Source organism: Sylvia atricapilla, chromosome Z, assembly GCF_009819655.1.
Source record: "Sylvia atricapilla isolate bSylAtr1 chromosome Z, bSylAtr1.pri, whole genome shotgun sequence".
Classification (NCBI taxonomy): Eukaryota; Metazoa; Chordata; class Aves; order Passeriformes; family Sylviidae; genus Sylvia; species Sylvia atricapilla.
Window position 1 is genome coordinate 79,783,045 of NC_089174.1, and position 21,105 is coordinate 79,804,149.

General features: G+C 39.6%; 1 protein-coding gene across 1 annotated transcript in view; it reads right to left on the minus strand.

Annotated features, from left to right (window-relative positions):
* The window catches only part of LOC136373762 (interleukin-6 receptor subunit beta-like), a 30,682-nt gene extending 9,839 nt beyond the window's left edge, over window positions 1-20,843 (minus strand). The window contains exons 1-11 of the mRNA XM_066338742.1: window positions 20,801-20,843; window positions 20,527-20,577; window positions 17,933-18,044; window positions 14,533-14,699; window positions 13,331-13,470; window positions 8,347-8,485; window positions 8,103-8,185; window positions 6,817-7,027; window positions 4,548-4,706; window positions 3,361-3,483; window positions 2,669-2,821 (exon numbers count right to left, since the gene is read on the minus strand). Of these exons, the coding sequence (XP_066194839.1) occupies window positions 2,669-2,821; window positions 3,361-3,483; window positions 4,548-4,706; window positions 6,817-7,027; window positions 8,103-8,185; window positions 8,347-8,485; window positions 13,331-13,470; window positions 14,533-14,699; window positions 17,933-18,044; window positions 20,527-20,577; window positions 20,801-20,843 (1,381 nt within the window). The remainder of the gene's footprint in view (window positions 1-2,668; window positions 2,822-3,360; window positions 3,484-4,547; window positions 4,707-6,816; window positions 7,028-8,102; window positions 8,186-8,346; window positions 8,486-13,330; window positions 13,471-14,532; window positions 14,700-17,932; window positions 18,045-20,526; window positions 20,578-20,800) is intronic.
* Window positions 20,844-21,105: the final 262 nt, after the last annotated feature.

The window sequence follows — 21,105 nt, forward strand, 5'->3', positions numbered from 1 at the left end:
CTCTCACGGCTGAGCATGTATCACTGTAGCTGACTGGGGAAAAGGCAAAATTTCAGTGCCCTGATCCTGATCTGGAGGAAACCAGACTGTGCAGAAGTTCTTTGGATGGGTATGAGATTTCTCCAAAATATTTATGTACATTTCAAATCCAGAGGTTAAAAGCACGAGCCTTTAACACACCAGGGCTGTATTGAGTTTGTATGGCCAGGTTTTGGTAGCAGGAGTGGATTCTGTGAGAAGCTGCCAAAAGCTTCCCATGTACAACAGATCCAATCCCAACTGGGCCCAGGATGGACGTGCCCCTGGCCAAGGCTGGGCCAATTAGAAATGGTGGTAATGCCTCTGTAATAATAGATTTGAGATGGAAAAAAGTTACTGTGCAAATGTAATTGCAGCCAGAGAGGAGCAGAGCGACAGTATGTGAGAGGAACAGCCCTGCAGACACCAGGGTTGGTGAAGGAGAGACAGGAGGTGCTGCAGGCACCAGAGCTGAGGTTCCCCTGCAGCCCCTGGTGCAGACACGGTGAGGCAGCTGTGCCCTGCAGCCCATGGAGGTCCCTGGGGATGCAGAGATCCCCCTGCAGCCCCTGGAGGAGACCCAGGCCAGAGCAGGAGGGTGCTGACAGGAGGCTGTGACCCCGTGGGAGGCCTGTGCCAGAGCAGGGTCCTGGCAGGGACCTCCAGACCCACGGAGAGAGGAGCCCATGCTGGAGCAGGTTTCCTGGTAGGACTTGTGACCTGTGGGGACCCACACTGGAGCAGGCTGTGCCTGAAGGACTTAATCCTGTAGGGAGTGAACACTGTGGATGCTGGAGCAGTTAGTAAAGAACTGTAGCCCACGGGATGGACTCATGCTGGAGAAGCTCATGGAGAACTCTCCCATGGGAGGCAACCCACAGTGGAGCAGGAGGTGGACTCTTCTCTCTGAGCAATGGCAGAAACAATCTGTGATGAATTGACTGTAACTCTCTGTGTCTCCCTGTGCCTCTGGTGGGGAAGCGCTAGAGCCTGGGAAGGAGGAAGTGGTGGAGAAAAGTGTTTTAAAGGTTTGTTTCACTTGTCGTTATCCTACCCTGAGTTTCACTGGCAATAAATATCAATAATTTCCCCAAATCTGTTTTGCCCATACAGAAGTCTGTGATCTCTCCCAGTCCTTATTTCAACCCGTGAATGTTTTGTTAAATTTTCTTTCCCCTGTCCACTTGCAAAAGGGATAGAGTGGCTCTGGCATCCAGTGGCTCTGGTATCTAGCCAAATTCAAACCATCACAGGTGATGATGAATACAGAAGGCTGTGCGTATTTCACAAGAGAAAAATATATCTAACATGCTGAACGGTTGTTTTTATGTTGGCAGTAACAGTTAACATTAGGACTAGCCCTTTTTATATACTTCCACTCCAGTTGTCAGTAGTTGTTCAGCTAGATTTATGCCAGTGCTATTACTTGTCATTCAGCACAGAAACAGGGCTTTCTGCTTTTCTGCTTTTCTGCTTTCTGGTTTACCTACTTTCCTTTCTGATGGACTTTTCCCCCGGCCAGAATAATACACAAACAGCCATGTTGTAAGGATGCCTTTAATGGGGCAGAAATTACTTTTCAAGTTTACCACTGTGGATTTAAGATTGCCACAGAAGAGGATGTGATGCTGTAGTATATGGACTTCTTTCCCCCAAATTCTCCAGTAAAATTATATTTCCTGCCTGGAAAACATGGCAATTGGGTGCCATGTCACTGGTTAAGACAGGAAAAAAAAAGAAAGTAGGTTCAGTCCTGGATGTTCCCATTCTGCCTCCTCTTGTGATTTCAGACACGTATTTGAGGTGGAACAGAATACCCAGGAGATTTTTTTATGGTTCTCTAAAGGCATAGGTCAACACGTATTATGGAACTCTTATCATCTCCCTTTGTCATCTCTTAGGTGATATTTGTCTTTCGTAGCATGTCTTCAATTTTATTTGAAAGTCAGCATGTACAAAGTTAATGTATTATTACTTATGGCAGAGATTTTCCACTCTATATAAGAAAGGAAATGTTTATCAAAAGAATATGGGGTTTTTTAAAACTGAAAACTCAAGTGGTTTGAATTCACAGCTAATATTTTATTCCAATGTATAGAAGTTTCATCAGTTGTAGTTTGTCAAGATTTTAAAGCCTCTAAGGTTATCAAGTCCAAACTTATACATAAAAACTACCAATTTAAGAAAGTGTTCCCAAAATTAAATTAATAATGGTGTCTTTGGAAACAGGTAAGAAATGCAAAATGCTAATTGAGTTGAAAAATGTAATAAAGCATCTCTTACATCTTCTAGAAAGGTTCAGGATTCATCAAGCTTGGATGAGGTGCAATGAAACAGGAAAGTGTTGTGACTGAAATTGCAATACTGAAAAGGTATGTCTTCCTTTAAGTGTTCCTAGAGAATTCTGCTGTAGTCTTAGAAATGTGATTTTAAAAGAAATAAAAATATTTAATTTGAGATAACATTTAGAAAATTTTAAGTATTTGTGAGGGCATCTAGAGCATTAAAAGTCTAACCAGGAGCTGACCTTTGAGAGCAGAGCACTCAGTTTGCACAGAAATAGTAAATAACTCAGTAGACTTACTGGTCTGAATGAAGCTTTTCCTTCATGACTCTGAGCTGCTGATTTGTTCTGGCAGTGGTGACTTACCTGGAGACTTTTTCCTGGATGAATCTGTGTAACTGATCCTGTATCCCTGGAGAAAGCCCAAACAGTCTTCTGCAGCTATTTTGATCCACTTCACAAGTGCAGAATTCTTTGTGATATTCAGAATTGTCACATTAGTGGGACCAGTCCTAGGAACTTTAAAAAATAGGTGTTTGAGTACTGCATCAATACCTGTGCAATAGACATACAAGACTAAATGAAAACTAGCTGTTCCCAAGAGAGTTCTTGTCAGTTTCTAGATACTATAAATACAATGTAAAGGGTGCAAGAGAAAGGCAAAATCCCATAGAGTAAAACCCCCTCACTTTAAGCAATAGCAAAGTAGGCAGAAATTGTGACTGTCTCATTATGAATATTTTACTCCAATAGCAACAGCCATACTAATTTCAACTTGTAATATAAGATAAGAAAATCCAATTTAATTTAAATTTGAGCCACATGGGCACGAGACTCACTTTCTGTTATTTTTGGTAATGTCACACATAATAAAAATATTTCTGTGGACTTGTCAGTAAGGAACAGCATTCAGGTCATTCACTGCCAGGACATAAATGCTAAGAATAAAGGCTGTTCAGTCACCTGGAAAAGAAACTTTGTGTAGCCTTCCTTTTATTGCTGCAAATAGGAAACAAGAAGAAATACAGAGAGTGAGGTCATACAAAGGGGAGGAATACCTCCTTCAACGGAGTAAAAGTGGGTCACTCCAAAAGTCTTTTCATGTCTTATGAAACTTTCACACTGACACACATCAGATGTGTGCACCATTATTTTGTATAACTTATATGGCTGAAAATTGTCTGGAAAACAAATAAAGGTCAAGATTTAGTGAAAAGAATAATTTATAAATTATAAAGAAGAAGAGGAAAGGCAACAGCTTCATGGATTTTCTATACAGTTCTTGCTTTCTGAGACTCATAGCATAGCAAAAGTGTGTAGTGCTTTACACTGAGTGCAAAATATGTACATCCTTCTTCAATGTCTCTAGATGCTTTATGGAAACTATTTCAAAGCCAGAGTGGGACATAACATGGGTTTTCTTTCAAAATATGACAGATGTGTTTATAGTCCCCCTCTGGGAGGCTTTAGCTGGTGAAGGAGAAATTGGGAACTAAACTGGCTGTAGTTATCTTATTTCAGGGATAGGTATTTGCCACTCAGCTAGAATATATAAACCCAAGCAAAAAAACACATAGATGTAACTAGTTTTTTTATGCAGAAGGAGCAAGGTCAACAGTGCACTCCCTAGAAGACTTTGTGGAACTCAGAAGCTGCATGTTCTCTATTGTACATAAAAACCAGTGCTGAATGGCCTTTGCAAGTGTTACCTAAATGTTTTTAATCAAGATTTTCAGTGTCTGTTCCATAAAAACATCCCCGACTAAAGCCCATCATGTTAGCAGAATACTGGGGTTGAGAACTTAGGGTTTGACAAGTATTGGCATAAATATTTGACACATTGGTATAAAAATAGAAATTAATCTTAGGGAGTCTGTAAAAGAGAAGTTTATATGGAAAGATAAGCTTATCTAGGTAGAAGATTAAAGGCTTTATGTAAGCTGGTAATGAATATGTCTGCATGTGGACAAGGAGAGACATTGTACCTTAGTACACCAGTACCTTAGCTGCATTTCTTGCCCAACAGTATCCAGAAGAACCCTAATGAAAATTCTGCTTTTTGTCTGCCTTGATGTTACTAAGCATTAGATGATGACTCAGTGCTGGACAAGTATTAAGAACTGTACTTATCTGGATGGATCTTCAGTTACCTCTGAAAACAGAACAGAAATCCTACTCTGCCCAACCAAAAATAACCAAGAAATTAAAGACTGCCTCCATAGGAGGTGTGGTGAGTTGCTGTTACCTAATGTGAAATTTCTGGTAGCTGTAGTTATTATTTTCATTTGCATGTCCTCTTTACCAGTGCCCCAGTCAACCACAAAACATTTTGGATTGTATTCTGGAGTCCATGTGACAACTGCATTTGTTCCCTGGTTTTTGACATGGATTTGACCAGGCAAGTCTGTGAACAAATACACGAATTAAAGGTCAATAAACAGGAAAACAGTTTTCTCCCCTATTGTTCTTTCTTTCTCCCTTTTATTCTGCTTTTTAAAAAGATTATTCATTAAGTAGTTATCATAGGAAGTGAATTATTTATCATAGTAAGGTTTACATTAGTATTTCAATAGAAGAAACTTAGCATTTACTACTTTGCAGTGATGTTTGAGGGCTACAGTGTTGATTGCTGTTCAAGACTTTTCCTGATTTCTGGTTGTTTGAAATGAAGTGGGCTATTCCAAGCCTCAGGAAGAAGTCTGAGGGTGCTGTTAATAACCTCCTGTGAACCATCAGTAGCTGCTATATGTGGAGTAACCCTGAGATAGTGTTTGCCTGAACAGGGGTGGAGAAGGGGCTAATGATAGATCATAACTAGATGATTTCAAATTCCACGTATTTTGAATTTTCTGAAAGGATCTCAAAGATTCTGATACTCTAAAAGACAGACTATCAAAGTAGAGAAGACCTTCTGACTGACACTAAGGAGAAAAAAGGGCAACCCTGCCATTTTGAGGTAAGAAGTGGACCTTGTGAGAGACATAAACATTTCCCATTTTCTCTCCTGTATGGAAATGAATACAAGAAAGGCAAATTAATTCTGAGGGAGCTGCGGTTGTCTGATGAAGCTGGGGCTGCCTGAGATGGCTGGGGTTGTTTAGCCTGGAGAAAAGGAGGCTCAGGGGAGACCCTACCACTCCCTACATCTGCCTGAAAGGACGCTGTAGCCAGGTGTGGGCTGGTCTCTTCTCCCAAGCTGTGAGCCACAGGACAAGACACACAGTGTTAAGCTGTGCCAGGAGAGGTTTAGGCTCAACGTTAGAAGGAATTTCTTCACAGGAAGAGAGATTGGGCCTTGCAATGGGATTTGCAGGGAGGTGGTGGAGTCCCTAGAGGTGTCTAAGAGAAGAGTGGATGGGTCACTTTAGTGCCATAGTCTTATTGACAGCGTTGTAAATTTGACTCAGTGATTTCAGAGCACTCTTCCAAACTGAGTTGACCCTGTGATTCTGTAAAGAAAGCTACTGTAATAGCTGAGAAAAAGTTGTATGTGCTGAGAAGGAATTTATCTTAAGAAAGCACTTAATGCAAATATCCTCTCAGTAATTCACGACAGATACAGGAAGCTGCACTGAAGTAAATCAAACAGAAACAGGCATCCAGAGAAAGCCATGAAATACAGGCTCAAAGGCTCAGTAGACAACTAATGGTCAGTGAAAAGATGGCCTGAAGTGGTAGGATTTATTTTATCAGACAAGAGCTAAGGGACTGAAATATAAGGGCAAAATCAAGTTGTTACCTCTTTGGAAGGAAAAGGAGAACAGCAAGAGGAGAATGCTACAAAATTCTGGATAAACAATAATTTGCAGCTATCTGAAGGTCAACAAGGGCACCTGCAGATTTTTTTATTGTGAATGCTATAGCTTAATTAAAGAAAAAAACCCCTTATTTTGTAAGAGAGGTTCTTCTTATATTGTGATTAATACACCTCATGACTATAACGCATGAAATTAGCTTATACTATAAGGAAGACATTACACAGTAAGTTTTATACTTTAAATGAAAATACTGTCTATTTAGGCCTGAGAAAAGCTTACATCTTCATTAGAATGTGACATGTACATCCTAATGTGACATGTACCTTCTATCTACTCCTTTTCCTATGTGCCAGTTAGAGTAAAACCGAAATAAAGGACAGTAACAGGTCTCTTGACACTTATTTAGCTCAAGAATTTAGACTTTCACATAGTTCTGTGAATTTTTTTAAAATCACTGGCACCTACTTGATATTGAGGACAGTCCATAAACCATTTTCCCAAGTAGACCCAGCACATGGTACTTTCTCTAGCTTGATAAAGAACGAGATGCTAAAATGAATATTAAATTGCTAGCATGTTAACTTCTACTGAAGTGTTTTCTTAGGAAACAATTCTGACTCCAAGTATGTAAAAATATTAGCCTAATAAATATTCAAGAGAGTGCTTTCACCTATCCCAAATCTGCCAAAAAGTAACCTCAGAGGTTGGTCATGAACCTTCCCCACCATTATGGTGAATAGATGATAAGGTAAGTACCTGTTACAGAGAATTCTGGGACAATGTAGATGGCTCGTGGAGATTCTCCTGCTTCATTATAGGCAGAAATATTAATTCTATAGTAAGCCATGGAGATATTAACAAGAATTTCTCTGTCTTTGAGAGAGATGTGATTTGGTGGGTGGCTGCAACTGTTGGGTATTCTTTCCACATTAACAAAATATCCAAGGACATTCTCACTTTCTGCTACCTAGCAAGGGGAAAAACATTATTATTCTATAAATGCTGTTATGTTCCATGCAGAAAATCAAGAGGAATTTAATTGTACAAACAAAATGGAGCTTCTAATGATGGGGATATAATAATACTGTTTTAATTAGGTCATTAGGAAGCAATGAAGCAAAGCATTTCCTTAAAAAATAAGAGCATGTTTAAATTGAGAGGATTTAAGTATAGGATTAAGAATTTTCCTCAACTGAGATCTTAGTTATGTGTAAGCAATTAGTAATAACAGCAGTGAAGCAGCTGTAACATTCTCTACATTTCAGTGGAACATACCCCTCATTATCAGGAACTTGAAAGTTAATGAGAGGTGTTTAATTGAAATTTATCCCTCCGGGTATTCTCATCTACTAGGGGTTGGTTAGGTATGTAGTCCCTTTAAAGAGAAATGCAAGGAATTATGATACAAATTTGGGATGTGTTAAATATCCATTGGTAGACATTTCTGGTGGTGGTTCACTCATTATTTTACTGTAATAATCTGAATAAGAGATTGGAAAAAGAGTACACAGAAATGGAAATTACTGCAATATAGGCAGAACCTTAATACACGAAGGCCCGTAAATTCTTCAAGGATAATTTCTGATATCAAGACTGTCAGTTATTTCTGGCACAAAATTAATAGTGTGTAGATACCATGAAGCTGTGAGGCTGGGTTGTCTTAATGAAATAATTGGATAATTTTGGAGTAACACAGGCAGAAAGACATTTAATAATTTAAAAGACAGAGACATGTCTTGTGAGAAATTTCAGATGAAGATGGAATCTCTTAAAACGAAAACATGATTTTCCCCTGGAGAAGAAGGGAAGTTTTAGTAATTTTTCAAGATTATAAATTGATGTAATTTTTACTTGTTAGTTTCTTGCACCTAAATTATCAGCATATAGATGCAATGAATTCTGCAGCAAGTATACAATATCCAATGCCTTTCACATATCAAGTGTAGACTCAATACAATGAGAAAGTCTGTTTTTTTCCTGCAATGCAATAAATAAATAGTATGTACATAATAGAAGTTATCCAAACTCAAAGTGAGCCTTACCTCCCACTTGAGAAGAACACTCCTCCTCCCTGGAGAGACTCTTGTAGTTACATTATATGATATTCTTGGCTTGTTCATAAGTTCTGGTAAACACAGAAAAAGATGGAGACATGAACTCAAATTAATAATTCTGATGTTCATTTTTTCAAGAGTATCTGAAAATGCTATTCCATATGACATAGATTTTGGAAAATCCTTTACATTCTTACTTACTACCAGTAGGATGAAACAACATTTCACTTACTGTGAGGGACCAAAATCTCTTTGCTCCAAACACAAACACAGTTGAGACCATCCTTGGTTATGCATCTGAGCTGAACAATGTATGAAGACATAGCATTTAAATTTGAAATGGTGACATTGACATTGCTTCCTAGAGGCACCTAAAAAAATAAATCATTTATGTAACAGCAATAAAGCATTATCTTATATGAATTGTTTTCTCAGCCTAAGACCAGTCTTATGACTCAACTGAAAGTAGAGGTTCCTGTCATCAAACAGGGATTATTGCACATTTTGGTCAAGGTATTTTCATTCTTTCAAGACATCACCTTCTTTTTCATGAACTTGTTCTGCTCACTCAGGACACCAAGTAACCTGGTCTAAATATTAATTTTTAAATCAATTAGACATTACATATACTGAAAAATAAAATTTACCTAACTCTGAGCCTTGTTAATATTCTCAGGAACAAAGAGTCAAGGGAAAACTAAATATAAAAAAAGACCTTATTTTTAAAAGTGTCATTATATATGAATAGATCCACATGACTCATATCTTAAAAAGCATGACTGGATTGGATGTGTGGCTGCCTATATGACTTGGCACTGCAGAAGAGATTTGCATCTGCAGCTGAAGATGGAACTGGAGCCCCAGTAACTGTACAGGGAATAGATTTTTTTCTTGAAACAAAGATATCACCCATGTCTAAGGAAAACCCTGAGCTGAAAAATGCAGAGAAAATAAGAGAAAATATTATAGGAAACCGTGGTTATCACTTAAACTCTTCCCTAAAACCCCCCCAAAACAACAAAGCCCCACTCTAAGGAAACCAGCTCTTCTCTTTCAATTTCTGCATGCAGTACTTTATTTTTTAATTAAAGTTAATTAATTAACTTCAGTGGGAGTGTGCTCACCTCCCTCCCCTCCATTTCTCCTCCATCTTGACCTTTATTTCCTGTAATCCTGATCAAGTGATCCCCACTATCAGCAGTCATAACAGATGTGTCTGGACCAGCATCTGACTCAAAGTCGATTGGGGGAGGCAGAAGAAAGACATGAAAGACAAGGGCTAATTTTAACAGTTTGTCCACCTAATCTTAGTTCTGGTTAAGATTTGACTCAGGTCAACCTCAGAAGAAACTAATATTTGAAGTGAGCATGCATATATATCTTGAAGTGTCTCGTCTCACCCTTTACAAGGTGAACAGTCCACAGCCTCTCCTGCACAGCAGTGGGCTATACAACAGGATCTCCTGAGCAAGGACACTTCTTAACTTCTTAAGGTTACTCCTCAAGGATGAGAAAATATTCATCTCATCAGATACTTGACAAGTAAATTGGAAATCTATACACTGAAAAATTTAAATCTCAGTTAAGTGACACAAGGGATTGATTGTGCATATATAATTCTTTAGACGTAAGCTGTCAACCTGGTCTGGGACTAAGTCTGCATCCAGAAGCAACTAGACTTGCAGGGGCTCTGAGAAGAGTTTTAGAATGCAAGGGAAGCCTTTTTTTGAGTATCATGACCCAATTAAAGGGTCTCCCTCACAGTTCTGTCTGACTCTATTCTCTACGAAGCAATCAAAGTGCTTCTTGCCATCTACTCTTGTTAAACCCCTGTCACATTTACTATCAAGCTTTGCTATATTTCTGCTTTACATCAATAAACAAATGGCTACTTCTTTTTTATGAGTGAAGAGTATTACTCTGTCCATAACAACTTCATATAATTTTGCTAACAGAAAATGCTTGGTGGCAAAAAATCCTACCTCCTACAATATTACAGAAAGACTCCAAATCTCTACAGAATAAGAGGGAAGTGCAATGGATTTAAAACCCAAATGTTAAACTCCATTATGGGTACATTTATTCTACCCTTGATAACCACTTCATACATCCTCTGTGCATGTATGGCCATACTCACTTTCTCATCTGCAAGTGTTTATGTTATTAGGAAGACATTACAGCCTGAATTCACAGCATCAGTTGGGACCTGGGGGATAATGAATATTTATGGCTTGCATTCTTCACTCACTCATCCTTCACAGTACTCATGTGAGTCTTCCATCTCCCCATCTCCAAAACCTGCAGGGCTTGCATTTGTACTGCTCTTAACCCTCTGTTCTTCCACATGCCAAGTACCAGACTGTCTGCACGTGGTTGTCTGTCTATTGCATTACTGGGTGGGCTGTGCATGGGCTGCCCTGGGATGGTCCAGGACTTCTGTGTAAGTGAACAAATCTTTCCAACACTTGCATGCTCTTTGTACTGAGACAAAACATTTCTTACGTGGGCCTTTCAAGGTACATCTTCTGAAGTGGCTAAATAAACCAGTAGTCAGCTACAAGAGAAATGGCAACAGTCTTCTGAGACAAAAGGGAGACTTCTGTAGTGAAAAGGGAGATTTTTGTAGTAAAAAGGAAGCAAAGAGTCTCCTGAGTGAGGAGAGCTTCCCAAGAAGTGGGGACTGTTGCTATTTAAACAGTTTTCTTCTTGGGGTTATGTCCTACTTGATAAATGCATATTTAAAACATCATTAACACATATACAAATAACAGAGCTTGAAAAACAGACAGTTTCAGGGGCTTAGTGGTGCAAATCATGCATACATGCCTGCCTGCTGGAGAAGCCTTTGCTTGATATGGATGGGAAAGGGCAGGAAAAGCAGTCATTGCTGCTACATATAGACATTATTGAAATTATGACTGATTTTCTATCCCTTACATATTCCCTTTAGCTTTGTACTGCGCTGTTGCTGTGCCATGTTGCATGTCCTAAAATGCATCTGGAAGTGATCTGTATCCCACAACATCCTTCTCTCCAAATTGGATAGTGATGGATTTGGTGGGTAAGCTGTTATGTGGATTAGGAAGTGGCTGGATGGCTTCATCCAGAGGGTAGTTTCAGAATCCCAGTGGACATCAGTGACAAGAAGTGTCCATGAGAGGTCCACAGTGGGTGTGACCAAGGTTATTTAATATGTACAGTATTGACTTAGAGGGGTCAAGTGCACCCTCTGTGAATTTGCAGATGACCCCAAGCTAAGATGTGCTGTTGACACACCTGAAGGATGGGATGGCATCTAGAGGGACCTGGACAGGCTCCAGAGGTGGATCATGGGAACCTCATGGGGTTTAGGAGACCAAATGCTGGTGCTGCAGCTGGGTCAGAACAAACTCCAGCATCAATCCAGGCTGGGGATGGACAGATCACAGCAGCCCTGCCCAGAAGGACCTGGGGGTGCTGCTGGCTGAGAGGCTGGACATGCCCCAGCCATGGCACTGACAGCCCAGAGAGCCAAACGTGTCCTGGGCTGCATCCAGAGCAGTGTGGGCAGCAGGGCCAGGGAGGGGATTGTGCCCCTCTGCTCTGCTCTGTTGAGAGCCCACCTGCAGGGCTGCATCAGCCCTGGGGTTGTTACTGAACAGTCCTGTAAGAAGACATCTCTGCAGCAGTGGAGGAAGGTGCTGGAAATTCTTTTAACTTCAGCACAATAGAGCATGACCCCTGTATTTGTTGTTAGTGCTTAATTTTGTACATACAGTGCTTAGTACAAATGCCAGAGATTAAGGTGGCCTTGTGCTAACTCCCTACGTCTGTGACTAATAAAACTTGTTCCAGTTAATACTTTCTTGTTTACTTCTATCAGTGATTTAATATATACTAAATACTATCTTGGTTTAGAGAACAAGAATTGTGTGTAAGAGCAAAGAATGATAGATAAGAGGAGTACATTATGACCTGATGACATATTTGAGATACTCCCAAGGAAAAAACGTTCGTCAGAAGATCTGGAACCATACCCAAACATCTGGAAATAATTAGCATATATGCATGTATTCAGGAAACATGAAAATACAATTGTTTCAGAAGTATAACCTTTTCTCTTAGGTTACTGGGCATGCATGCTTTGAAGAGAATCACCCATGCATTCAGCACTGCTAATGAAATAGTGTTGGCTTCCTAATCTAACAAATTTGATGGAGTATTTATTTCCCAACTTTCAGGGAGTCTCCAGCACAGGCAGAATATGGACCTGTTGGAATGAATCCAAAGGATTCAAATAGTTCGGTGAGAAGGAGTACCTCTCCTGTGAGAAAAGGCTGAGAGAATTGGGATTGTTCAGTCTGGAAAAGAGAAGGCTTTGGGGAGGCCTCATTGCTGCCTTCCAGTACCTCAAGAGGTCTTACAGGAAAGATGGGGCAAAGACTATTTACACGAGCGTGTAGTGACAAGACCAGGGGCAATGGCTGTAGACTGAAAGAGGGTAGGTTTAGATTAGATATTAGGAAGAAATTCCTCACTGTGAGGGTGGTGAGGCACTGGAACAGGGAAGTTGTGAATGCCCCATCTCTGGAAGTGTTCAAGGCCAGTTTGGATGGGGCATACTGGTCTGCTGGAGTGTAGCCCTGCACATGGCTGGTTGGAACTAGATGATTGTCAAGGTCTCTTCCAACCCTTACCATTCTATGATTCTGTGACTGTATTACAGGGAAATTATCTCTCTTCTTTTCAAAGAAGAAAATCTGGAATATTTACACAAACCAAAAGTGTGTTAAGTATGAATTATTACCTTAAAAAACAAAGCAACCTGATCGGTTTGAAAATGTAATGATAACAGCCAAAAGAGCAATTTTGTAAATCACTGAAAGTATTATTTGGATCTGACTTTACTTGGCATTTCTGATATTCAGCTTTTGCATCACTCGTAGTTGTAGTGTCTCACTGGTAGGCCAATGAACCAGATAACCTGCTATTATTCTATTATTCTATTTTAGTTTGTTTAAAGCTACTATTCCTTCTTTCCCAAACATTTCATGATTTGTTAGAACCAAAGTAAGGTGCCTTACAGGTCTGCTGCCTGCTGTAGGCAGTGGGATCTGCCAACAAAGTGACTCCTTGCTGTGCCACTTTGCAATCCTTGTGCCGCATGAAATATGTGCAGCTGAGCTAACACTGTGGCACCTCATGTTCTCATGAGGTTGTCACATGGAGGTACTTACCAGGGTCCATGGAGCAGACTCTGTGAGTGCCTCTCTGTATCTCAGCTCGTGTTGTGCATGGACTGTGGGCAGGTCCCATTTTATTATCAATTGGTTTGTGATCTGATAAGCATTTATGTTAGATGGTGACAAGCACTTTCCTAAAATGAGGGATATACAACGGTTAAAAATGAAAGGGAAGCAGGAAAGCTTTGGTGATTATGTCTGTCGAGTGTGGTCTATAAAAATTAAAAGACTTGGCACAGAATACTAAACACTCTGAGACTTCAAAAAAACCTGGAAATTAATAATTACTAAATCTTTATGGTATCAACAAAATACTGTTGTTCCTCTTGCCTTTCTTTTGTGAATGCTTCTACTGATTTCAGGAACACTTTTTCTAGGCCATTACTATTCTGAGTGAGGCTGAAAGGCAAAATCAAAATGTCAAGCGTATCTGTAATCATGAATTGTATAAAAAATATCCAGAGTATCTTTAAATAAGTGCAAATATACTTTCATCTTCCTCACCAATAAACACAATGTGGCCAAAAGTCTTCACTGAAGGTTATATTCATAATTTGACTTGTGCAGATATTAACCCCTAGCAGTGAGGAGCATTGGTTTTTCTTGGACCATGATTAGTCTGAGCAGGTGAAGTTTTGTGAAGCTCTTAACAATAGTTCAGTGACCAGATAGGTAGGCAATCTTCAAATAAACAGATAAAGGGCATAATAAATAGGCCTGCTTTTTTCATGTCTTTCCTGTAGCACTGGGTAATGGGTAAGTGGTCTTAGAAAAAGAGTTGAATTTTGAAAAGTTTTCTCAAAATTCTAATGCCCTATATCAATGATTCCTTAGGTGCAGAGTGCTGAGTCAATCTGCTTTTTGCAAATCCATATAAAGAAATTCAGAAAGCCATCAAAGAGAGCACAGAAAGCTGGCTAAGTACAGTATACAAATATTACTATGTGTTTTTCTGGATATTAAATATTAATATTAAAGGAATATTAAATATTCCTTCCTCCCATAAAACCCTCCTCCCATAAAATGTGATAGACTTCTGCTATTAACCTCATTCGAGGAAGTCAAACTGCATCTTATCTCTCTGAATCAGTAAAAATAACAGGAGTTATTTTGGGAGCTGAAATTTTGGAAATAATCTTTACAGACCACAGCTTCATCTGGGCACTGCAGTAACACAGCTTGTGAAGATGCTGTACCTGCTTTGCTTGGCAAAACTGAGATGTTCTTTCCTTTTGCACAGATGTCATGGGCATATTTCACTGCTATCCAAACGGATACAAATCTTTCAATGTAGATATTCCTTCGTTCTATGGTGATGGAAGGTGATGACGTTTGTTGTTTAAAAGGTGTTCGTATTTTGTTCCTTCAGAGAAATGGAAGCAGAATGAAAAACACTTAATTGGATTGTAGTTATTCTTTCCTCCCCTGTCCAAGAAAGCAAAAGTATAGCAATTGATGGCTTTCCAGATACTGCTACACATAATCCCACTCCTGGAAATCTTGAAGGTTCACCTTAAAGAGCTTGAAACAGCGAGATTAATTCCAGCACCCCAGTAATCCTAGGAAATTTAAATATACAAACCTTGTGTTGTGTAATGGAGAACAGTTGAATTCCTTGAACTTTTAAGTTTAAGCATAGCATGGTACTACAAGATCTGTATGACCTTCTTTTGTACTTACAGAGGGATATATAGAGCATTTTGAAGCGATAAAATTAGGTCAGAAATTCATAAAGCCTTGCCTCCCATAACAGGGGCACCCAAATTCCTTTTGAACAGCAAAATTTCCGAGTTACATCAATCTAAATTACCATAAAGTTATGAAAAACCTGTTATGAGTTACATGCTTATTTTCTGACTTGTATTCCTGCAAATCATCAGAGTTAAATATCAAAGATATTTAAATGTCACCTGAGTCCTCAGCCCTGTAGATTTCTCCTGGTATACCTAATACACACAGAACAGGAAGTCCAGGAGTTTTAATACCTTATATACAACTTTGCTGCCTAATTTTTTCCTGTCTCTCTCATTTAGTCTCTGCCATACACAGAACAAATTTTTCCAAGGTTAAAATTGTGCAAGTTCAGTGTTCTTAAAGAGATGGGCTAGCATATTAATTGCCTAGCTATGCATTTCAAGTATTAAATTACACACATCATAATTCAATATTTAATACCTGAGGAAATGTACTTGAAGGTTTTCCTGTCTTCTGCTTCAGGCTAATTGTGAATCATCCATTAAAATTTCAAAGCATGATTTTGAATTCTTGGTTGGAACTTTTCTGTGGGAGTGTTTATCTTTAATCTTTTTCTCCTGACAACTAAATCATAAGGAGCAAGGACAAGGAACTATTACAACATCAAACTGATGTTACATGCAGGAAGGGGTGATACTCTCTTCTAGGCGTTCTAAAAGCCCTTTCACATGTGGGTTTTTTTATTTCTTTTTAACCCAGTAGAGGAGGAGATAGGAAGTTTGTCTTCAAGACCACCAGGTGGAAGCTTAGGAGACTGAGGTTAAAGTCCTGACTGACTTGGAAACACCAAGGCTTCTGCCAGGGAATTGTCTCCCTCTTCCCCTACTGACATCCTCTTTCAAATTTTTTCTGCTTTGTCTGTTCATGATTTCAGCCCTGCAGCCTGGGAACAGCACAGTCTGATTTTGGCTTAGGACTTCAACTGCGACCGGCTTACAAATATTTCAACTGATAACATCTCTTCAGAAATGGGGTTGTTTCATAAATGTTTCTGCCCTTCCAAAAAACTGGGATTCCTTGAAGTCCCAAGAGGCAAGACAGAAAATGCAGTGGAATTTGGTGCTTATTGCAAATTGGTGTCTGCTGCTACCTCCAGTGAGAAAATATTGAAGCTGATGGGGGGAGTAACCTTAGCCTTGAGGTGGTTGCTTTGCTCCTCTGCAAAGTGAAGATGATCACCCTGGGGAATTTCCCAGTGTGGTGACATTTTCTTAGCTTTAGGAGACGCTTCTAACCACAGCTCATTTTTAATGACAGGGGATGGTTATGTGGCAAAATAATCAGCAATGAATATCAGAATTTACCAATGGCATACAGTATTGTACTCTATGTACCCCATGATACAGTCTCATGGCAAAGATCATGTCTTCTGATCTCACGTCTCTATTTCTGAACATGCCCCTAATCTCATGGGAGATTCCAGATATCTAGATATAAATTGAGGAAATCCAATTTTGTAATGCAGCTGCAGCTGCAGATACCATATTTGAGATAATCAGTTCAAAATTAACCCTACAAATTCATTCCGTCTGTGGAACCACTACTTGATAATTCAGAATTACCAGAAAATATGCCACATCTGACATGTCCTTGGGTACATGCTATAACAAAATATATAATACATAAAATAAAAGCGAAATGTCTCTTTATGTTTGTGTGTTTCGTTTATTTTTTTTTTTTACTTTGAATATATCTGTGTTGAATAGTCAATAAAATTGAATAGCTGCAAATAAAGGTTATTGAGTAAGCTGATCTTTGGCAATAGTGTATTAAACAGTGTTTTGGAGGCATGGTAAGATTCTGCATTGGGTTAGCATGGCAAGGTTTTGGGAGCAGGGAGCAGATTGCTACAGAGGTGGCTTCTGTGAGAACCTGCAATAAGTTTCCCCATGTAAAGCCAAGTTCTAGCTGACCTCAGAACAGACCTGCTGCTGGCCAAGGCTCAGCCCACCAGCCACGGTGGTAGTGTCTCTGGGATAATGTAGTTAAAAGAGGAAAAAAAGCTGCTACACAACAGCAGATGGCAGAGAGGAATGAGAATATGTGGGAGCAGGAGAGAGCAGCCCACGCTGGAGAAGGTCTGCAGGGCTTGTGAACCCTTGAGGGACCTGCTTTGGAGCAGGCTGCTCTTGAAGGGCTGGCACCCCGTGGGACAGACTGAGCCTGGAGCAGTTCATGAAGAAATGCAGCCCCAAGAATTCATGTTGGAGGAGTTCATGATGGACTTGTGGGAGGGTTCCCATGCTGGACCAGAGGAAGAGTCAGAAGAGAAAAGAAGTGAAGATATAACATGTAATGGACTGATCAAAATCTTATTTTCTGTTCTCCCACAACGCTGGGATGGAGGGGGTAGAGAATTCAGGAGGAAAGTTAAGCCCAGTAAGAAGAAAAGGATAGAGTGGGGGGGCAGGGACAGAGAAGGGGAAGGTGTTTCAAATTTTAGCTATTTGTCTCATTACTCTACTCTGATTTGAATGTCAATAAACTACATTAATTTTCCCGGGTCAGATCTGTTTTGCCCATGACAGTAGTCACTGAGAGATCTCTTCCTGTCCTTATCTCAACCCATGACCATTAGTCATATTTTCTGTGCCCTGTTGGGGCTGAGGAGGGGAGAGATAGAACAGCTTTTGTGATGTCTAGCCAAAATCAACCTTCCACTCTCTTAACAAGCTCTTACAAATCAATAGGTATTGATGAGAAGTGATGAAAGATATTGACCAGCATTGTGTAACAACCCATAACATGGTGAAATACACTAGAGCAAAACTCTGGCAGATGGGATTCACATCTAACAGCAATAAGATCTTTTTGTTTTCTGAGATTACTTTTCAGACTTACCATTTTAAGTATACAGTATAATTAACTGTATTTGCAGCATTAGGTAATGGCAGCCAGGTGCAGGTTAGATCCTCACTTAATTCTTTGTAACACACCAATTCATTGTCCCAATCTGGAAGATGAAAACATGTGCACTGGAAAAGACCTATCACAGGCAATCATTAACTGACTCAAAGGGACTATGAGTAATGAAACCAATAGAAACCAAATAAAAACCAGGCTAGAACTGGTCAACTAGACCCTAGAATTGCTTCAAAACCATCAATCTCTGAAGTTCAGAACTACACACTGTTGCTGGATAAAACAGTATTACTTTTACACTGTCAGCTTCATGAAGAACGCATTATAAAACAGGAGGAGCATAAGTTTATGTATAAAATTACTTGTAATTTATTTTTAAAAGAGAAATATGGGGCTTCTTTTTTTTGCAAATGAACATAATGTTTTTTCAGTTGATGTGAAAGTAAACACTGATGACATTATTATAGGAACTTGTTTTCTTCTTAAGTTTATGCCAATATTTCAAAATCTCTTATCAGAAACGCTAATGAAAAAATACAACTGTTGTTCTTCTTGTACTTTGTGTTTTACTGTCTGAACTATCTGTTCAGAAGAATTAGTCATGCTGTCTCAAAGTACCACCTAAAGCACTTTTGAAAAGGACTCTGATTTTTTGTTGTTGTTTTTTGGGAAAGTAGACAATGTTCTCAACAGGCATGGGATGCTTAAGGCAAATTTTTCCTGATTAGTAGAGTCAGAGTTCATACATGTTAGATTTAACAAGTTGCTGATAGGCCTATCAATCTTGAATAAGAAATGTTTTGCTATGTGATAAGTAAATACAAATATGTTTGGAGCTGGTGTTGTAGAACAGTTACAGTATCTCGTAACCTAGGTTATGAGTTAAAAGATCAATCCTCTTGTCCTCCTTTCTTCCTATAATCTGAGTTACAAAGTATCCTTGGCATTCTTTTCATGATTGGGATGGCAAATGCTTATTTAAGTTAAATAGTCTTTTGGAAAAAAATTGTGTCAAATGAGTATAGCACTGACTTTAACACCCTCACCTTATGACACTTCTTTTCTCATACTAATTGAATAATGCTTTTTTAATAAAGTTATGCTGCTTCAGTTCAGATGTGTACAGGTTCCTTTCAGGATGGTGGAGATCATGTCTTCCTTATTTCCATAGCAATGTGAAATATTACAGAATCCTTTGCTCTTCTAATCTGGCCACCAAACCACATCTTTGCCTCCTCACCAATGAATGTGGTCTCTGTCAACAGCAGAGTTGTTGTTGAGAGAGCAAACAATAACAACTCCCACATGCTTCTCCTGTTCTACTCTGAATTAAACCTTACAATTACGTAGTGTTTCTCTATTGTTTTGAAGAAACACCTGCAAACCAAACCTTTTTGGAACTACTGTAATACTTCATGTCAATACATTGGTAATATACTGCTCCTAAAACTATTTGAAATTAGTTCTATTAACTCAGATCTGCGTGGTGTCTTCCATGATGCAGACTTGTATTTACTTACAGAGGAACAGAGATTGTATTGCTCCTCATGCTCTAAGTTTTATAAAATCCTCCTGTCCTTGTCTATGAGATTATGGTATTAGAGCAGACAAAGAAAAAAATAGTAGATCTTGTGTGTGGAAATAATGTATTAATTCAAGTAACACCCCAATGCATCCTCGTACTCCCAATATACTGAAGTTCTACATTACTTTCTCCTGATCAATATAATGAATCTTGCACACTTTTATTTTCACTTATCCTGTTTGTGGATATTAGTGTCCACATGCACATTCATTTTTTATTCTAGTGCTTTCTTTGTTTTTCTGTACTGCTCCACCTTAACATGTATATTATTAATTCATCCCAGACCTGGCATAGACAGTAGCTGTATAAAGACTGTGCTCCAAGAACTACGCAAAGAAAGAAAAAAAAAGTCTTTTTTCTGAAGAAAACACAGTTCAGTTTCTCCACTAAAAAAACCTCCAAACCAACAAACAAAACAAACCCTCAAACCCCCCACCTTTAAATTTTTTTCACTCTAGAAATTTCTGTTTTTCTTCCTGAGCATCTGGTTTTCTCACTAACGATTTAGTGGAGCTTAGTCTGGCAGGTTAATTGCAAGGACTAGAAAACCATCCATGGCTAATTTCAGAAGAACACAGTCCTCCTGCAGATGCCTTACCCAGTGTCACGGTGTACTCAGGAACCTGTCATCTCTGTTAGCGAGCAGGATGTTCCTGCCTACAATAAATCCAGCACAAAGCACATCAGACGACCACCCGCTGCTCTGCAATACTCTATCAGAATGTGTTGTACTGCTCCTTCTCGCCATCATCAGTAATTGAACTAAACGAGAGGCAGAGGTATCCGTCACACACAGACACAGAGGTCTTTTCGGAGGGCGCTGATCGCGATGCGCGGCTGGGCTTTCCTTCAGCCTGCCGGCACACAGACACACCTGCCCGCGCTGATCCGGGCGGGTTTTCCCTCCGGGAAAGGCTTTTAGGGGCGATGCGCCCGCGGGATCCACCGAGCCATGCCCCGGGCCATGCGCCCAGCGATCCACACCCACCTGGCAGCTGCCGGCAGAACGGAGAGTCCCAGTCCGTGCAGCGGCAGGAGTCTGGGGACACCGAAGAGGAAGGAAAAAAAAAAAAAAAAAAAAAGGGATTGTTGGTCAAGACAGCCGCAAAAGAAATAGGCAAAGTATTGCTGGTGGTTGCTTCTCTTACTCACAGAGCTTAATTCGGTCACGATTTTGTTCACACGGCCTCAGTCCTTGAGTAGCACTAAGAATTTTTACTGTTCATAAGCGGCAGTAAGGTGTGCGGTATATGAAAACTCACCTCTTGCAAGTAAAAAGATAGCTGCCAGCAGAGAGCTCTTCATCTTCTCTGTAAAGGAGCATAGTGATTACCATCAACATTAAGCCGTCTTCAGTCTATTTTTCACACTTCCTCTTCAAACTTCCTATTCATTCTAACACCTATGCTGCTACTGGCTGAACACAAGTAATGCGTTTGTTAATGACAATGGGAAGGGCACTTGGGCTCTGTGTTATTAATTGTACTTACAAAATCCTAAAAGCCCTTTTGGAAAACAGGAACACTCCACCCTGGTTTTTGTAAGCACTCACAGTGAGATTCTTCAC